Here is an 18,554-nt window from a genome sequence, read left to right as displayed (position 1 = left end):
AGTCATACAAAATAATTTCCACAAAGCACTTGACATCTAGTCAGCTTTCTACTCTTTTATCAAATATTAGGGATACGTTAAGTGAAAAAGCTGCTTTTCAATAAAGCAGCAGAATCTCCATCTGTAAGAACCATGAGGGCCAACGACTGTTGTTGAATGATAGCTTAGTCTTCCTTAATCTAGACACAGCGAACAGTAGGTTCTCCAGGCAGCCCGGTCTGTCCCTTCCCATCCCTCTAAGACTCTGTTCTTTTCTGTTCTGCCCATTTTCTCCCATGTCATACCAAAATTGTTTACCCTCCTTTGTCCCTCTAGATTAATTTTCAGTGTTGGAATACAGTCTTTTTCCTTTTAAGCTATGCAGTAACTAACTGAAACGTTCGGATACCTGGAATACCAGATCTCTGTCCCACCTTCGCCCTGTGCAAGTTCACTTTGCCCTTGCACCAGCACAATAAGTCAGGTGAAAAGCACATGGCTTCTGCATTTCAAATAGCCACGGTGTCTGGTTCAAACTGCCAGGCACAAATTTAGTCTCCTCATTTTGTTTACACATTGGAAAAATTTGTTTATTAAATGTTTTGTGTAACTATATCTGTTTTTTTTTTAAACCAAGCTGGAAACTTGGGACTTCTGAAGTCTAGTTTTTATTACGTGAATACCAGACTATTTTTTCATGTGATGTGCGTAGTGTCTCCTGCCTGGAGTTTGCTGTTACGTGGTATCTGTACTCCTTGTATTTTCGAGCACTATTTTGAAAGCAGATAATGTATTTCTCTCCATTACAAACACAATAAAAATAAATGCCAAACAACCTGGAACTAAAACTGGCCAAATGTTTAAGTCTGATGTAAGAATTCAGATGTTCTTTTTTATTTTTAGTTTTTTATGTTTTGGGGATGGAACCCAACGCCTTGTTGCACAAGGCAGACGCTCTACCATTGAGCTGCATCCCCGGGCCCAGAACTTCTTCACTGTTCTGAAGGAGGTGGTGGGGCTAGTGGCTTTTCCAACTTCATGAAATAGAAAGTGCAGGATGTATCCCTGTGGAGGACACACAAAGGGTTCAAACGTCAACCCAGAAAAGACTTTAAAAAGGAAGATGGAAGTGAGGCATGGTGGTGCCATAGCTGTAACCACAGCCTTGGGATGCTGAGGTGGAAGATGATTGGAGCTTGGGAGTTGGTGACCAGACCTGAAGGAATATGATGAGGGGTTTGGGGTGGGGGCATAGACTGCATAAGTGGATATTTTTGTGGAGGAGGAGTCAGGGTACCATAAGTGGAGATTGACAGTATGGGATGGGCAGGCAGGAAGAGGAGGATGCAGAGGGAGGAACTGCAGCGAAGTGGAGATTGTCAGTATGGGGCGGGGGAGCCCTGCTGAGATGGAAGACACATACTCAAAATGTGAGGACATGGAAATGCAAACATGAAATGCAAGGGAGAAGAAGGTGGCATGGTGACAAGAGACAAGAGGGCCCCAAATCAATGATGGGAGAGACCATGCTAGGAAAATGGGGTGATCATGACATACTTGTCCCAGATAGATCACTTAGCTCCAACAGAAAATAGCAAAGCAAAAATGAACAGATTTTTCAAAGTATGCCCTGATCACAACATTTAACAGTGTTTCATTAACACCAAGCCTGTGGGCCGCCTAGTGTCATAGTTGCTGAACTTTTCTAGGAAGGGCTGACTAGTGAATAGTTCCAGCTTTGGGAAGCCGTATGGTCCCTGTCACAACCACTTAACTTTGCCCTGTAGAGCCAGGAGACAGCTAATACAGCAGCAGATGGCTTGGGATGGATTTATCACATCCCTACCCCCAGCAGGTTGGCCACAATAATCCCATGGACATTTATCATAGACTCCTCTATTCAACAACTGGTACCGTTCTTGGGTAACTACTGGGATCAACCTATTTCTAAGTATTAACATAAAACTATAGTATTATAAGTTAGAAATCAGTAATTAGCCAGGGCTGGCAAGGTGGCTTAGAAGGTAAAGGTACTTCCTGTAAAACCCTGGTGACTCTAGTTTGATCCCTGGAACCCATTATGGAAGCAGAGAACAGACTCCTGAAACTTGACCTCTATATCTGTATTCTAACTGTGGTACATGTGTGCCCACATTCACACATACACCTCTCTCTCTTTCTCCATTCTCCCCACAGACACAGACACACACACACACACACACACACACACACACACACACACACACACACACAATTAAAGCCAGGTGTGGTGATGTATGCCTCTGATCCCAGCACTCAAGGTGGAGATAGGAGGATCCAGAGTTCCAGGCCAGCCTGGGCTACATAGTGAGACCACCTCAAGAAACCGCTACGATAAACAATAGCATGGGTATTTCACTGCAGGCCCACACACGGGGTTCCACTTTTATTTTTTTACTCTCATATCTCTGCATCATGCTGTGGGTACTGACCGATATGCTTCATCTTGGTGATCAGTCCATTTCATTGAGGACTCTACACCCCCTCTAGTTACCAGCAGTGTGCTATGTAAAAAACAGTACTTCCCTTTAAATGGCATGGTCTGGAAAGTCCAAGAGACTCTTGTCTGAGTAGCCAGGAGACAAGTGCACTGTGGCTAGGTGATAACCCAAAGTTAGAAACAATGTACATTGCACATTGGGCGGGCTTTTTGGAGCCCAGTACCTATGGTGTGACACCTTGCACAGCCTTGGTGCAAGGGGGAGGGGCTTGGACCTGCCTCAGCTGAGTTGTGCCAGGCTCTGCTGACTCCCCATGGGAGATGTTGATTTGGAAAACGTGGGGATGGGGGGTGGGTTGTAGGGGAAGGCTGGGGTGTGAGAAGAGGGGGATCTGTGGTTGGTATGTAAAGTGAATAGAAATTTTCTTTAAAAAAAAAAAAAGAGGAAATCCTCCTCAAGTAAAGTGTGATGTGATTTATGGAAGGTTTAAATACAGTGTAAAGCAGTATAACTCAGTTATAACTGTAACGTGACTGGTGCCTTGGTTTTTCCCTGGAATCCCAGCACTCAAGAAGCTGAAGCAAAAGATTCCAAGCTCAAAGCTAGCTTGGTCTATGTAGCAAGCTGCAGGCAAGGCTGGACACCTTAGCCAGACCCTGTCTCAAAACAGACCAAAGTCAAAAGCCATTGTATTCATTTCTTTCCATTTGCTGGGATAAAATACCTTACTAAAACAATCCAAGGGAGAAAAGGTTTATTCTGGCTTCAGGTTCAAAAGGAAGGCATGGTGATAGGAGCAGGAAGCAGGCAAATACACTACAAATGGAAACTGCTACTCGGCTCCCTTTCTACATGTGTACAGTCCAAGATCTCAGCTAGGGAATGGTGCTACCCACAGAGGGCAAGTCTTCCCACTTCAGTTTACACAAGATAATCCCCCATCATGTCCAGGGGCCCATCTCCCAGGTGATTCTGGGTTCTATTACGTTGACAACAGTGACCATCACAGGGATTAATTAAATTAAAAATGGCAGTAAGACTCGAGCTGTTTACCTTTGGTGAGGAGAGGTGGGAGAGCAGCAGACTGCAGTGGCCATGTTTATGTTGGGTGGTAGGTGCAACAGTGTTCTTTTTTTTAAATCTCAGGAAGTTGTGAACATCCCCTTGTGTGTGGAATGTTTTATGTTTAGAAATGCAATACTTTGTAGATCAGCTAAGAGTTGCCATTGGCCTGGGATCACTGGATTTGATACAGGTCTAGTTCTTTTCACATAGTGAATGCTACATTCAGGACTGGTAGGGTGGCTCCCCTGATCCCCAGAGCCCTGGCTATTTCCACCTGCTGCCCCACTTCACTGGTTCACATCCTTCCCCTTCAGGGTTGTTGAGGGCAGGGTGATTTGAGGGGGGAAGGCCAAATATTTTCTCCATGTATTAGCTACTTTCACGTTGATGTGATCAGAAACCAAGAAGTAACTTAAGGGGCTGGAGAGGTAGCTCGTGGGTTAAGAATGCCTCCTGCTCTTCTGGAGGGCCTGAGTTCTAGCAAGAAGTAATTTAAGGGGTTGAAGAGGTGGTTCATGGGTTAAGAATGCCTCCTTTCAGAGGACCTGGATTCTATTCCTAGCACCCACACAGCTGATTCACAACCACTTGTAACTCCAGATCAAGGGAATCCAATGCCTTCTTCTAGCCTCCTAGGGTACCTACTAGGTGTTCACAGATAGACACATATATAAATCACAACAAAAACTCTTATAAACGTTTTTAAAAACAAGGAACTTGAGGGAGGATTTCTTCTTGCTTAGGGTTCAGGGGATACAAGTCTGTCATAGCTGGTATTGCATGGTTGCAGAGTGACTCACAGCTTGTGTGGCAAGTGCCTCTACCCACTGAGCCATCTCACTGGCCCACTTGATCCACTCTTATACAGTCCAGAACCCCCAAGTGGGCACCTCAATGAATGCAGTCAAGAGCCACCCCCATACCACCACCACAGCCATGGTCAGAGGGGATTCTGGATTGTGTCAAGTTGACAAAACTAACAGTCATAACAGCTTAAGAAAGAGTTTATTTGGGCTCAGAAATTGCAGGGACAGCCGTCATGGCAGGGAAGGCATGACAATGAGAGAGGACCTAATCGTGGCAGTAGGAACATGAGGCAGCTGGTCACCTTGTATTCAGTCAGGAAGCAGAGAGATGAATGCTGGTGCTTGGCTTGCTCTATCCTCTTCTCTTCTCTTCTCTTCTCTTCTCTTCTCTTCTCTTCTCTTCTCTTCTCTTCTCTTCTCTTCTCTTCTCTTCTCTTCTCTTCTCTTCTCTTCTCTTCTCTTCTCTTCTCTTCTCTTCTCTTCTCTTCTCTTCTCTTCTCTTCTCTTCTCTTCTCTTCTCTCTCTCTCTCTCTCTCTCTCTCTCTCTCTCTCTCTCTCTCTCTCTCTCACCAGGCCTGGAGTAGTGTTGCCCTTATTCAAGGTAGGCTCTTCCCTCCTCAGTTAAACATCTCAGGAACCTCTCTCACAGACTCAGAAGTGTGTTTTCTAGGTGGCTCCAAATCCAGTTGGCCACAAAGCTTAACCATCACTGTCTCCACTCTGGTGTCCTCCTTCCATGGAGCATATCGCAGCAAGAGCACCCTCATCCTTCATCAACTGGAACTTACACATGGCCAGCCTGTCTGCAGTAGACACAGAAAAATGGTGTCCCCAGTGGCACAGGGGTTATGTTGTTAGGGAGAGGAAGGAAAGAATGCTGAAAGGCCATGACATTTTCTCTGTGTCACAGCACACAAAAGTTTGAAGTCCAAGAACACTCTTAAATATAGCTTTCCAAAGGGCCCAGTGTCTTCAGGCCTGTAGGCCATATCAATTCCCCGTTATTCTCTGAGGATTCAGCTTTCTATTTTTGAAAGACTCATGTAGGGGCTGAGGAGGGGGATCAGTGTATAAAGTGCTTGCTGTGCAGACCCCCAGCACCCATGTAAAAGCCATGCATTGGCAACATGTGTCTAGACCCCCAGCATTTAGGAGGATCCTTGGCTCACTGGCTAGCAGTCTAGCTGGATTAGTGAGCTCTGGGTTTAGTGAGAAACCATGTTTCAAAAAATAAAGAGAGCAACTGTGGAAGATACTGATACTGACCTCTGGCCTTCACATACACACACGCACACATGAGTATACACACACAGGTTCATTGTGTTTGCTTGTGGTAATTATCACTTAGATAATCTCTCTTTGAGTGAACCTGGTGTGAACAGATGAGCATTTGTTACTCTGTATGTGACATAGCACATGTGGAGGTTAGAGAACAACTCTAGCCAACTTTCTCCTTCCACTCCGTGGGCTTAGGGGATTGAACTCACATCGTCAGGCTTGGCAGCAGGTTCCCTTACCTGCGGACCCATCTCACCAGCCCGTCCAGTGTATTTATAACCAAAGAATCTCGTTTGCCTTATGACTGACCAGGATCGTGGAATGACAGCATCTTCACAGGTCTCATTCATATTCAGAGGTGGGGTCATTGGGTGACCATAATCCAACCCTGGACCCCAGTGATCGAAACCTGTGTTTCACATGCACCAGCATTCACCTTACCTCAGAGGTCATCCAGAGTCATCAGCTTATGCCCCAAATCTAATCATCTTAATAAATTAAATAAGGTATGGCTGAGGACTCTGGGTAAAATCCATAAAGTGCAATTCTTTGTTTTTTGAGACAAAGTCTCTATAGCCTTGGATGCCCTGGATCTTACTATGTAGACTAGGCTGGCCTTGAACTCACACAGATCCTCCTGTCTCTGCCTCCTGAGTGCTGGGATTAAAGGTGTATGCGTCCATGTTCATCCCTTAAAGTGCAATTCTTAGGGAGCAATTATTTTAAAGATATTTATGTGCGTGTGTGTGTGTGTGTGTGTGTGTGCGCGCGTGTGCATTTGTGTGTGTCTGTGTACATGAGTGCAGTTGCCTGAGGGGGCCAGAAGAGGGCATCAGATCCCCTGGAGTTATTAGTGATGACTGTGGAACCTGGGTCCTTTGGAAGAGCAGCAAATTCTCCAGTCCCTTTGGCACAGTTTTTACCCCTCTGTGGACCTTTGAAACCCAAACTGCCTGCCCAACACCCCCAGTCTGCAGTGGCAAAAGACAGACACAGGTGACAGTGTCAGCAAGGGGCAGCTGAGAGGTGGAACAGGGTCACTGGTCCCAAGTGATTTTCAAATCCAGCTAGACAAACTCCAAACTCCAGCTGTGGTTCTTGGGTGAAGTTTCCAGGCCTAAGGATAACCTCTTGACCCTGTTTGTCAACCAGTATCCCCTCAGGTTCTGTTCAGTTCCTGGCCATCTCCACCCATAGAATCTTGTCAAGAGCCTGTGGGCTGCAAGGGATTTCCTGGGAATTCACTGCACTGCACTGCACTGAAGCCACGCCCACAGACATTTCTGAGTTCATTCCTTCTGTTTTTAGCCTCTGCAATCAAACAGTGCTCTTAAGTTTTCTTGAGGTCTTCTGGCCTGAGAAAATCCGTGGGAAATCTCTTCATCCTCTGAAAGAGTCTCCTGTGAGGTTGAGTACCCTGAGGTGTGAAAACTTTATTTTTTAAGATTTATTTATTCTTATTTTGTATATATATAGATGTTTTGCCTGCATGTATGTGCACTATAGGAGTGCCTGGTGCCCACTGAGGAAGGTGTCGGATCCCCTAGAGCTGGAGTTACAGGCACTTGGGAGCCCCCTGCTGTGGGTGCTGAGAACTGAATCCAGGTTCTCTCCAAGAGCAGGTAGGGCTCTTAACTGTGGAGCTGTGTCTCCAGCCCAGGCTGGAGAGGGTGAAATGGTTTCTTGTTTCTTCGTGTCAGATGGAGATGGAACCCAGGGCCTTGTGCCTGCTCTAGCACCAAGCTGCACCCCCAGCAATGCATTCGGCCTTTTCTCTTTCTCCAGTTTCAATACAGGCATTTCCACACCCTCACTGGGCTTTTCCTCTAGGCTACATCTGGGGCAGTCATTTTCTCATTTTGTCTTCTGGGTGAGGTGTTCTAGCACTTTCCAAGTCACCCTGTCCCGCCTGTTTTCTTAATTCCCAGAACTGTGAATTTACTCTTTTTCTTTCTTTTCTTTTCTTCATTCATTTGGTTTTTTCTTTTTTGAGACAGGATTTCTCTGTGTAACCATGGCTGTTCTAGAACCAGGCTGGCCTCAAACTCAGAGATTAGCCCACCTTTGCCTCCCAAGTGCTGGGATTAAAGGCATGCATCACCACCACCTGGCACCACTCTTTTCTTTTCCCTCACTGTAAGCAGCAGTGATAACACCTTGCATACTCTGCCTAGAAAGTTCCTGGGCTGTACACTTGAGTCACCACTAACAGATTTCACTTTCCACACATGGGCTCTCTTCCCTTTCCCCTTTCCTCCTTCTTCTGTGCCTTCCTCCTTCCCTCCCCTCCGTTCCTCTTCCCTTTCCTTCCCGTCTCTTCTCGCTCGCCCCTTTCCTTTCCCTTGTCTTTCTCTTCCTCTTTCCTTTCCTCCCCTCCTCCCTCTTTCCTTTCCTCCCCTCCTTCCTCTTCCATTTCCTCCTTCCTTCTCTTCCTCTTCCCTCCCTTTCCCCTTCTTCCATTCTCTCCCCTTCTCATCCTTCCCTTTTCTTAGTTCCTTTCCTTCCTTCCCTTCCCCTGCCTCCTCTCCTCCCCTGCCCCTTCTCATTTCCTCCTTTGTATCCCTTTCTCATTCTTTTTCTTCCTTTGGCTGCAGGGGATTAAACCTAGAGCCTCGCATATTCTCTCTGCCACAAGCTGCACCCCAGCCCTCAGGACTCAGTTCAGTGAGCCCCAGCCTAGGCATGTGAGGGACCACCTTCCTCCAGTTCCCAGTCCCACCCCCTCACCTTGCACCCCCAGCCTTTGCTGGCAGCCCCATTGATCTCCATTTCCGAAGTCTGCTTGCTTCTCCCGTTCTCAGAGCTACCAGCAACATCTTCACTGTCCCATCTCCATTGACTGCCTGCCGGGCAGGCCAGGCCTTTCCTTTTCCATTCCTCAAGCTTCTCATGTCTGCCCAACTTTCAGCACCCCCCTGCATGTGGGGTATTTGTTACAGCTGCACATGGTTTCTGCATACTGACTAACATGCCTGTAATTGTTCTTGATGGCAAAATTACAAGCTGGAGACTATATGCTCTTCTCTTGGTGGAGTCTGGGCACAGGGTCATCCCTGCTCCACCCAAGTCACGCAGGGCCAGGTCAAGTACAGGTGTTGGTGGGGTCCTTACCTTCCTGCTGGTTGGAGGCCTCTGTCCATCTCTAGTCATGGACTGAAAACTGTCTTTCTGCATCCTCTCTCTTTCCACCCTTCCCTCCCCTTCCATATGGATCTCCCCGATTTCTCTCCTGTGACCAGCTGAAGATCCCTCAGATCAGAAGGAACACATGTGACGAGGACCAGATCCCTGGTCCACATTTTAAGATCTGTCAATAAGTGAGATAAATCAAGATTTATTAGCAAAGCCTCTTCTCCTGAGCTCCATGACTCACGAGTGATCTCAGCAGAGATGTGGACCCTCTCAGGATGCTGCTGAGTGCGCTCTCTCTCTCTCTCTCTCTTTCTCTCTCTCTCTCTCTCTCTCTCTCTCTCTCTCTCTCTCTCTCTCTCTCTCTCTCTCTCTCTCACACACACACACACACACACACACACACACACCCCACATGCCACATGTGGCTCTTTTTCGTTGTTATTGTTCAAAGCCAACTGGCTTTAGTGAGTCCTAAACCAGTCTGAGTTACAGAGTGAGGGAGTGAGAATAGAAAGAAATCTACTAAACCTAAACATGGTTTACACATGGGTTTTACTCTGTGTTAGATAGTTCTGATCTTACACAAACCAGTGTGTAAAAGTCAAATAGATTTGGAGTCCAAGGGTGTGTGTGTGTGTGTGTGTGTGTGTGTGTGTGTGTGTGTGTGTGTTAATTACCTGGGATGAATCTCCCAGGACTTGCAGATGCTCTGCCACTGAACACATGCTAGCTTTTAACTCATAGGTGCTCAACTAGTGAGCCACACCCACATCACCCCTCACTGGGAGATTCTAGGCAGGAGCTCCACCACTGAGATCCTAGGGTGGAAGATCTTCCCAATGCAGAGTCCTGGGTGCCATCCTCTGCATCCTAAGGCTGATGAAAGTGCCGAATTTCTGTGTTCCCCGATCACTTGAGCTTTCTCCCTTCTGTAGGCACAGGTTCTGGGAATGAGCGATCAGAATCTCTGTCTGTTTGTCTTCCCATATCCACACATGACTGCCGTGTTCGGATCTGTCTCAGAAACACCAGGCGAGCTGTTGAATCACAACCATGCTGAGCTCATGGTAAACATGGAATGCTTCCCAGTTTCAGAAGCAGAGGCAGGTGATCTCTTGAGTTTGAGGACAGCCTATGTTTCGGGATATTTGAACACACTGTGTAAAAATGTATCTCTGTTTTACTTTGCAAAGCTGTATCTCTGTTTTACTTCACCTGCCTAAGGCACCTGATTGGTTTAATAAAGAACTGAATGGTCAGTAGCTAGGTAGGAGAGGTTAGGTGGGACTTCCAGGCAGAGAGAGGAACTCGGGATGAATCTAGATGTGCAGCGGAGACACCAGTGAGACACAGAAGGAGTCAGACATACAGAATTAAGGAGAGGTAAAAAGCCACTTGGCAGAACGTAGATGAATAGAAACAGGTTAATTTAAGTTAGAAGAACTAGTTAGGAACAAGCCTAAGCTAAAGGCCACGCTTTCATAATTAATAATAAGCCTCCATGTCATTATTTGGGGGCTGGCAGCCCCAAAAGAAAGTCTGTCAAGAAGACTGGTCTAAAGAGTGAGTTCCAGAACAGCCAAGGCTACATGGTGAGATCCTGTTTGGAAAAAACAAAACAAAACACATTTCTAGTGCTTTCGTTACCTAGAGAAAGGTTGACTGTGTATTAAGGAGGTTCTTTTTTTTTTTTTTTTTCCGAGACAGGGTTTCTCTGTGTAGCTTTGCGCCTTTCCTGGAACTCACTTGGTAGCCCAGGCTGGCCACAAACTCACAGAGATCCACTTGCCTCTGCCTCCCAAGTGCTGGGATTAAAGGCGTGCGCCACCACCGCCCGGCCTAAGGAGGTTCTTATCACTATTCCTAAGTAATTCTTTTAAAAAAAGAAAAAGTGTTACTGGTTTTGCTTTGAGACAGTCTCCCTCCCATGCTGACCCTGAGCTCCCTATGTAGCTGAGGATGACCTTGAACTTCTGACCCCCTGCTTCTATCTCCTCAGTGCTGGAGCTACAGATGTAGAATGTGGACCACCACACCCAGTATATGCAGTGCTGGGGATGGAGCTGAGAGCTTCCTGCATGCTAGGCAATTGCTCTACCAATGGAGCCATATCCCCCTACCCCGCTCACCCCCCCCCCTTTTTGAGACAAAGTCTTATTATGAAGATGAGTCTGGCCTTAAACTTACAGACACCCATCTGCCTTCCCCCTCCCCCAAGTTATGGGATTAAAGGTGTGTATCACTACACCTGTTTTTTCACCTTTTTAAAGAAAAGACAAGAGTCTTGCTGTGTAGCCCAGGCTGACCTTGAACTCACAGTCTTCCTGCCCTAGCCTGAGTGCCAGGTTACAGGCATACATCACCACTTGTGACTGGAGAGCAGTTTAATGTGCATTCTGAATAATTTTTGCATTGAAATTGCTTGCTCTGGTGAGAGAGCTCCATGATTTTGCTGACTTAGAAAAGGGTACTCCAGCGACAGGGAGACTCCTCGCAGCTGCGGCTTACTGAAGTGTGTCCCCAGCTGGTACAAGCCATCCCTTTAAAAATAGGCTGTTCCCCTCATGTAGGAAAAACCTCAGCACAGGAACTCTGGTCACCTCATCTGAGTTCAGGGTCTTGGGCAGGGAACACTGAAGGACTTCCTGGTTGTACTGTTTGAAACCATGGAGCCAGGGAAGGATGAACAAACAGGACCAGGGACAGCCCCACAGAATGATGTGATAGCAAGGGATGTGAAGCAAGGGACATTCAGGAAGCTGGGTTGTGTTTTCCAGGCTCTCTGAAGCCAGAGCTGGCCCATGATGGCAGCTCTGATGACCGTGACCAGCTCTTGTTAGTGGTGATCCACCCCTCCCTCCTCCACACATCTCTACCAAGAGAGACGCATTAGCCAGCACCTTCTGTGGAAGGGGAGGAGGCCAGGCAGACATAGGAAAGAAGATCCAGAGGAGGGCTTAGTGCTCCTGGAGTCTTTCCTTGGGGGGACACTGGTGCCACAGCGCCGTCCTAGCTGTACTTGGCACCCTTCTGTTCCATTCAGAGTTCCGCTGTCAAAGACACTGCTTCCTCCCACTCCCAGCTGCTTGCTCAGGTGTTTCCTCTGGGAGACCTGCACAGCTGTATGGGCAGATGGTCCCTGGACACTTGTACTCATGGACACACAAGCTTGTGGAACACTGAATCCTGTTCATGTTGCTCCTAGATCTGGGAACTCATGGATTAGCCAATGCTAGTTTGGGTCTCTAAGCATGTCCTTGTGTGGAAAAACCAAGGTCTCTGAGTACCCTGAAAGGGGAACACACCGAGGACACCAAGTATGTATCAGGTAGAACAGTGGAAATGTCTGTGGAGCAGCAGAGGTCTCTGAACTCGAGAGGGGGGAGGCTTTTTTGTATGTGAGGCTTGAGTTGATGTGTAAGTGCTGAGGTTCATGGGCCCAGGGGTGCTGTGACCATAGCTCTGTTTCTAAAATTCAGGGACTCACAGATCACCAGAACTGGTCTCCCTGATCCCATGGTTTGGGCCCTTGCCTTCTGTGGCCTTGTCTTGAGGGGGGACAATAATGTCCCTCAAAACGACAGGATTTCAGTCAGCTGTGAATGTCTCATGTGGGACACCCTGACATGGAACCTCAGGGCCTTCCGGGAGCCCTGGGAAACTAAAGAGGAGAGGCCACCTTCAGCTCAGCTGTTTTCTGCAGCGCCAGAACGTCTGGAATGTCCCCAGGGAATTGCTTCCTCTCCCACCACAAAGCCCTGGATTTGGGGGATGCTTTGTGGGGGACATCATTTTGAACCTTATTTTCTTCTTTCAGATCTGGTCCGGTGGTTGTTCAGTGAGGACAAGCTGAGCATCTGACATTCTTTACAGATTGGAGGGGGGCGGGGGGGGGGGGGCAAGGCAGGACCGGGCGGGAGGGAGGGCTCCGGTCCCACCTGCTGGGCACCTGTCTCTTGCTGGGCTGGCCAGCTGGGCTCTGCAGCGGGTGGAGCAGCCTCCTAGCCTGGCACTGCGGCTGGCCAGCCTCCATCCTGCAGCCCCGGCCCCCTGCAGGCTGCAGATGCGCAGGCAGCCTTCTGGAAGGAAGGGCAGAGCTCAGAGCTCAGCCACCAGCTCCCGGTAAGGTGTGTATCGGCAGCCATTCCTGGCCCCCTTTCTGGCTTTTGTCTGGTTCTGTTTGTAATGGCTGGAAGAAAGGACGCTACAGACAGGGACAAAGCTGAGTGGAGGGACTCGGCAGAGGGCTCAGGGAAGAAAGCGCCAGGGTCAGCTGGAACATTGAACTGGGTCCCCAGGGTTCCATCTATCCTGCTGTGAGCTTTCCCAGCAGTGGTACTTTAGAGAGCGTTTCCGGTATTTGAGAGCATAAGGGTTTCAAAGTGTTTCATGGAGTGTAGTGTTATTTCCCAGCAGTGTGTGCATGTGGATGTCTGCATGTGTACAGAGCTGGGCGCACATACACATGCAATTATGTTTTTGTACCTTCGTGTTGCACATGGCAGTGTGAAGTGCAGGATTTTTTATGCATGTGTGTTTGTGGCCGCATGAATATGTATATTTTATGGTGTTTGTGTGTTACATTTGTGCATGTATGTGTTTGTGTGTGATACATATTTGTGTACATTTTTACCTGCACTTCTTTTGTGTATGTGTATTTATACATTTGTGTGTATATTTGGATGCTTATTTGGATGCTCTTGTGTCTAAATATGTGTTTATATGTATGCTACTGTGGCCTGTCGGGTCATGATGGTCTCCGGAAGGTGGCAGCCATGTTGTGGCAGAAGCAGACCAGCAGGTGACTGGCAGCTTGACCAATTCTACCTTGTAAAGTGACCGACTGGTTCCATCACTTCTAGCCAGAATATCCTATCCCCAAAGAATCTGCCCTGACACACATATGAGCTTGGAAGGACAGGATAGCTGTGTCAGGGACAGGGCTCTGTGGTGACATGGCGGTCTGGGATGAGCAATGCTGTGTCGGGGGATTGTTTTGTAGATTTGGTGATGGGGCCTATGGTACAGGTTAAGGTATGTGGTGGTTGCCTCTGAGCCACGAAGTGTGTAAAGCTGGCCTACCTGCTCTGTGACTGCTTGGTGGGGCAGGCCTTCCTGAGACTTCATCAAGGCAATGCCTAAACTTTCAAAGGACATGGACATTTTGACAGAACAGTGACAGGTGTCCAAGTGACTCAGTGAGATTCGTGGTCTGGACAATCAGAGCAGTGAGTCATGATGAGATTTCTGACCACTTTTCCTTCATTCATTCTGTTCCAGGGATAAACGCCCAAGCCCGGAGGCTACAGCGTATCCGCGCCAAGGGAACCCCAGCCCTTACCTCTGAGGCTGCCCAAAGCTCCCCACCGACCTGCCTGCGCCGTACAGTCAGCGAGACCAGCCTAAGTCCGGCACCCACACTACCCGAGGCTGCCCAGAGCCCCGAGGAGCCCAGCCCCGATACCATGCGTTACTCACTGTACCAGTGCCCGCACCTGCTGCTGTTGCAGGGTTACAGCCAGCAGCATGTGAGCCACTCCTGGTCCCCAGTACCACTGCCCCTTGCAGCCCAAGGACTTGGAGGTCAGGCCTCACCCTACCTCCAGCAGAGGCAGCTGTGGGATCTCCCCTCTGGCTGGGAGGATGCTGTGGAGGTGGGAGGTGGGGCACAAGGCGGGGAACAGCTAGACAAGGACTGTCACTGAACTCGTTCCTCATTGGGTCTTAGTGCCAGACCACTTTCCAGCTTCTCTCTCAGGCCTTTGGGATAGAGGTGTGTGTGTGTGTGTGTGTGTGTGTGTGTGTGTGTGTGTGTGTGTGTGTGTGTGACGGAGGGAAGGCGGGCGGGGCGGGCCTCCTTGGCTAGGTGACAGTGGGAACTGATCGTGACTTGGTAGCTGTGTTGTCCTAGCTCCTTCTTCCCCTCAGCTCTTCCTCCTTCCCTCCCTCACCTCCCCCCACCTTTTTTTTGAAACAGTGTCTTCCTATGTAGCCCAGGCTGGTATGAAACTCACTGTGTCACCCAAGCAGACCTTGAATGTGATCCCTCCGCTTCAACTGCCTTCCCAAATACAGAGATGATTGGCCTATGCCTGCAGACCCAGTCCCAAGGAGCCAGCCTTGGTGACATCCTCTTGTCACTTACCTTTCCTTTGCCCCTTCCCGCACTGTTCTCTGGGCCCTTCACAGCATCCTGGGTTCCTGGGCTCAGTCTCAAGAGCTGCCCCTGCTGAGCTGAGAGCTGAGGAGCTTGGCCTACACTGCTTTTGGGGTGACGTGGGGAGTTTGGCATCGCTCAGCTCATGGCTGTCAGACCAAGCACTGCCCTTGTCTCTTGTGTAGGGGAAGCCTTGTCCTCTGGGACAGGCTGGGGTGGCCAGGGAAGGGTTACCAAGGTGACAGGTTACTGGTGACTTCAGAGTGGGTGGCCCAGGATCTGAGGGGTCCTGGGAATAGAACCTAGGAAGGCCCAGCTGCTGTAACAGGGACACTGCTGTGCTGGTGCCGGCATGATTAGTGGCATCCTGTCCTAAGTTGCCTGTCTGCTCTTTAGGACAGCCTGGTGTACGTGCTCAGCCGGGAGCGGCACACAGTGGGCCAGCGCACACCCTCCAGCAAACCCAGCATCAGCCTGTCCGCCCCAGACATCCTGCCCCTGCACTGCACAATTCGCCGGCACCAGTCCCCAGAAGGTGGCCAGACCGGGACCAGGCTGGTGCTGGAGCCCATTGCAGGGGCATCGGTTTCTGTCAACTTCTCTGAAGTGGGAAGGAATCCCGTGGTGCTCCAACATGGCGACCTCCTCTCCCTGGGTCTCTACTACCTGCTGCTGTTCAAGGACCCTGGGCAGGCACAGCCACTGCCTGCGTGTGCTGTTGCCCGCCTTGGGGCCGCACCACAGAACTGTAGGATGTGTGGTGCGGTGCTCAGAGCCCGTGGGGTCACCTCCTTGCCTCCTGCTGTGGTCCGGCGGCGGTCACTGTTTCTGGAGTTTGAGCCGGACATGGAGGATAGACTGTTGCAGAGGATCATGACGCTGATTGAGCCCGGCGGTGATGACCACAAGCTGACACCTGCCTTCCTCCTCTGCCTCTGCATCCAGCACTCTGCCACTCACTTCCAACCTGGTACCTTCAGACATCTCCTGCTCAAGATCTCCAAGAGGGTCCGAGACATCGTCTGGGTGCGTGGGGGTGACTGCCCGTGTCTTGACCGTGTTACTAGATGGCTGGGCTCTGCCTGCCAGGTTTGAAGGCCTGCCACTACTCTGATGTCCCCACAGTGATGTCAGGCTGGGGAAAGAAAGGGCTGACCTCTCCATCTGCATCTCCCTACTCAGTAGGCCATCAGACCGGGCATTGTAAGCTTCAGTGTAGCATTTTCCTTCAGAGTGAGTCGAGCCCTGCCAGACCACTGTCCACAGGCTTAGTGTCCTGTGGTTTCCACCAGGTCAGTTTGGTGGTGAGGCCACAAGTCAGTCAGCTGTTGGCACATTCCCTCCAGGTCAGGGCCTCTCAACCTGGGCCATAGACTGGGGGTGGGGCTGGGGGGCAGAATTCCTCACTGGAGCCAGTTCTGTGTATCTCCTGGGATACTTAGCCCAGTCCATGGCCTCTCCCACTACAGGCTGTCCCCTCCCTGGCCACACACACAAAGGACTCTTCCATCAAAAGCCCAGCAGTGCCACCTGTTGGGCTGGGCAAGCAAAAGCACTGGAGCAGGCTGCAGGTGTGGCCCTCGGTTCTCAGCCACTTTGCTCTCTCCTGCCCTGAAGTGACCTGACTTCTAGGAGCCAAAGGGGTCTCTGTTGCTCAGGGTTGTTAGAGGCTCTCAAGAATCTTAGCTTTGCTCATCCAGAAGCATCTCTTTAATCTCAGGATTCAGAGCCAGAGAGGCATGGACCCCAGGGGTCAGTCAGTCTAGTTAAAACAGCTCTAGCCTCAGTGAGAGGCCCTGTTTCTAAGTAAATAAGTAAATAAGGTAAAGAGTGATGGAAGAACACACAGACACACACACACACACACACAGAGAGAGAGAGAGAGAGAGAGAGAGAGAGAGAGAGAGAGAGAGAGAACACACTGGAACATAACAGGAAGCTTGACGAGACAGTTCGTTTTGTTTGTAGAGTGTTTGTCCCATCCTCCTAGTGTTTAGAGGGCTGGTTGTTGGGCAACCAGAGACAGTGCCATTTGTGTCTCAGGAGCTGTGCGGGTCTGTGGGGAAAGCATAGCTGAGCGAGAATGGCAGAGTCCCAGTGTTTGGTCGCCTGCAGTGGAGCTTGTCATGGAGATGGAGTGATGTGTATTGAGGAGTGGTTTCTCTTTCCGTGTGTGTGTGTGTGTGTGTGTGTGTGTGTGTGTGTGTGTGTGTGTGTGTCCTTGTTCCATGGCGCACATGTGGAGGTCAGAGGACAACCTATAAAATCAGTTCTTTCTACCTTTTCATTAAAATTTGTTGAGAAAAATTAAAAGTTTATGAAACCACTAAATAGAGGGTGGTTAATTTAATTTAATTTAATTTAATTAATTTAATTTTTGCTGTGAGAGGAATTCCTCTCATCAAAGATGGAAAGTGTAGGACTTCATGTAGTACAGTTTTTAGCAATAGGGGCCCTAGGATTGGAGAAATGGCTCAGCACTTAGGAGCACATACTGCTCTTGCAGAAGACCACACCAGACAGTGCACAGCTGCCTGTAACTTGTTTCTAGAGATCTGATGATCTCTTATGGCCTCCAAGGGCACTGTACACATGTGGTGCACATACGTACAAATAAGCAGATACACACACACACAGAATTAAAAATAAAGATCAAAAAAAGAAATAGATCCAGACATAGTGGTGCATGCCTTTAATGCCAGCATTTGGGAGACAGATGCAGATGCATCTCTGTGAGTTTAAGGCCAGCCTGGTCTACATGTACATAGCCAGGGCTACATAGAGAGACCTGGTCTGGGGGGGAGGAGAGGGAGAGAGCGGAGATATTATTGTTAGCTTATTTGTCTGAGACAGGGTCTCCCAGCCCAGGCTGGCCTTGATTTCTCCCTTCTTCTGCCCCATCTCCCAGACAGGAGTACTGGATTTGCAGGTGTGTGCTTCTCTGCCAGCTCCTGCCTCTGATAATTCTTCAGTGCTGGGAGAGCTGAAGTCATAATCTGCCCAAGCCTTTATCATCCTTGCCAGATTTGAGAGGTTCTGTAGAGAAGTCTCCACTCTCAGGATTGACTGCCATAGCTCAGAAAAGTGGTTCAGGGCCAGGTGGTGGTGGCGCACGCCTTTAATCCCAGCACTCAGGAGGCAGAGGCAGGTGAATCTCTGTGAGTTTGCGGCCCACCTCAGCTTCAGAGTGAGTTCCAGGAAAAGAAAAGTGGTTCAGACAGTCCTTTTAACATTAAATAAACTCGGAAAGACATTTGTGGGTATAGTGGCTCCCCACATCTCTTGAGGCAGCCCTTCATGCCTGTGGTTGCCACAGTCAGGAGTACCACCTCAGTGGAGTGCGTGCAGCCCGCCCTAGCTCTAAGATCCCAGCAGCAACCCTCGCCTGCTTCACCTTTATGTGGATTCTGGGGATAGAACTTAGAGACTGGATGGCAATGGGGTCCCACTGAACCAGTCTACAGGCCCGGAATGGTGTGTATTTGAATGTATTCCTGTGCTATCCTGTTTTCTCACGTTTGATCTTGTCTTACTTTTTTCCTTTATAGGAGAAAACCAAAGAGCTAGCGGAAAAGCAGGCACAACTGTAAGTGTGACCTAGTTATCACCTCCCTTGCAACATCGAGTTCCCTGCAGGCCCCTTGGGCTTGCCTCCAG

General features: G+C 49.2%; 1 protein-coding gene across 3 annotated transcripts in view; it reads left to right on the top strand.

Annotated features, from left to right (window-relative positions):
- Nucleotides 1-18,554, top strand: part of Radil (Rap associating with DIL domain) — a 63,192-nt gene that overhangs the window by 23,835 nt on the left and 20,803 nt on the right. For all 3 annotated transcript variants that reach the window (XM_006992679.3, XM_042268614.2, XM_015986305.3), the window contains exons 3-5: nt 14,021-14,268; nt 15,294-15,923; nt 18,446-18,483. In XM_006992679.3, the coding sequence (XP_006992741.1) occupies nt 14,021-14,268; nt 15,294-15,923; nt 18,446-18,483 (916 nt within the window). The remainder of the gene's footprint in view (nt 1-14,020; nt 14,269-15,293; nt 15,924-18,445; nt 18,484-18,554) is intronic.

Source organism: Peromyscus maniculatus, chromosome 23 (assembly GCF_049852395.1).
Source record: "Peromyscus maniculatus bairdii isolate BWxNUB_F1_BW_parent chromosome 23, HU_Pman_BW_mat_3.1, whole genome shotgun sequence".
Lineage (NCBI taxonomy): Eukaryota > Metazoa > Chordata > Mammalia > Rodentia > Cricetidae > Peromyscus > Peromyscus maniculatus.
Note: the sequence above shows the minus strand (reverse complement) of the source record. Positions and strands in the feature narration are given on the sequence as shown.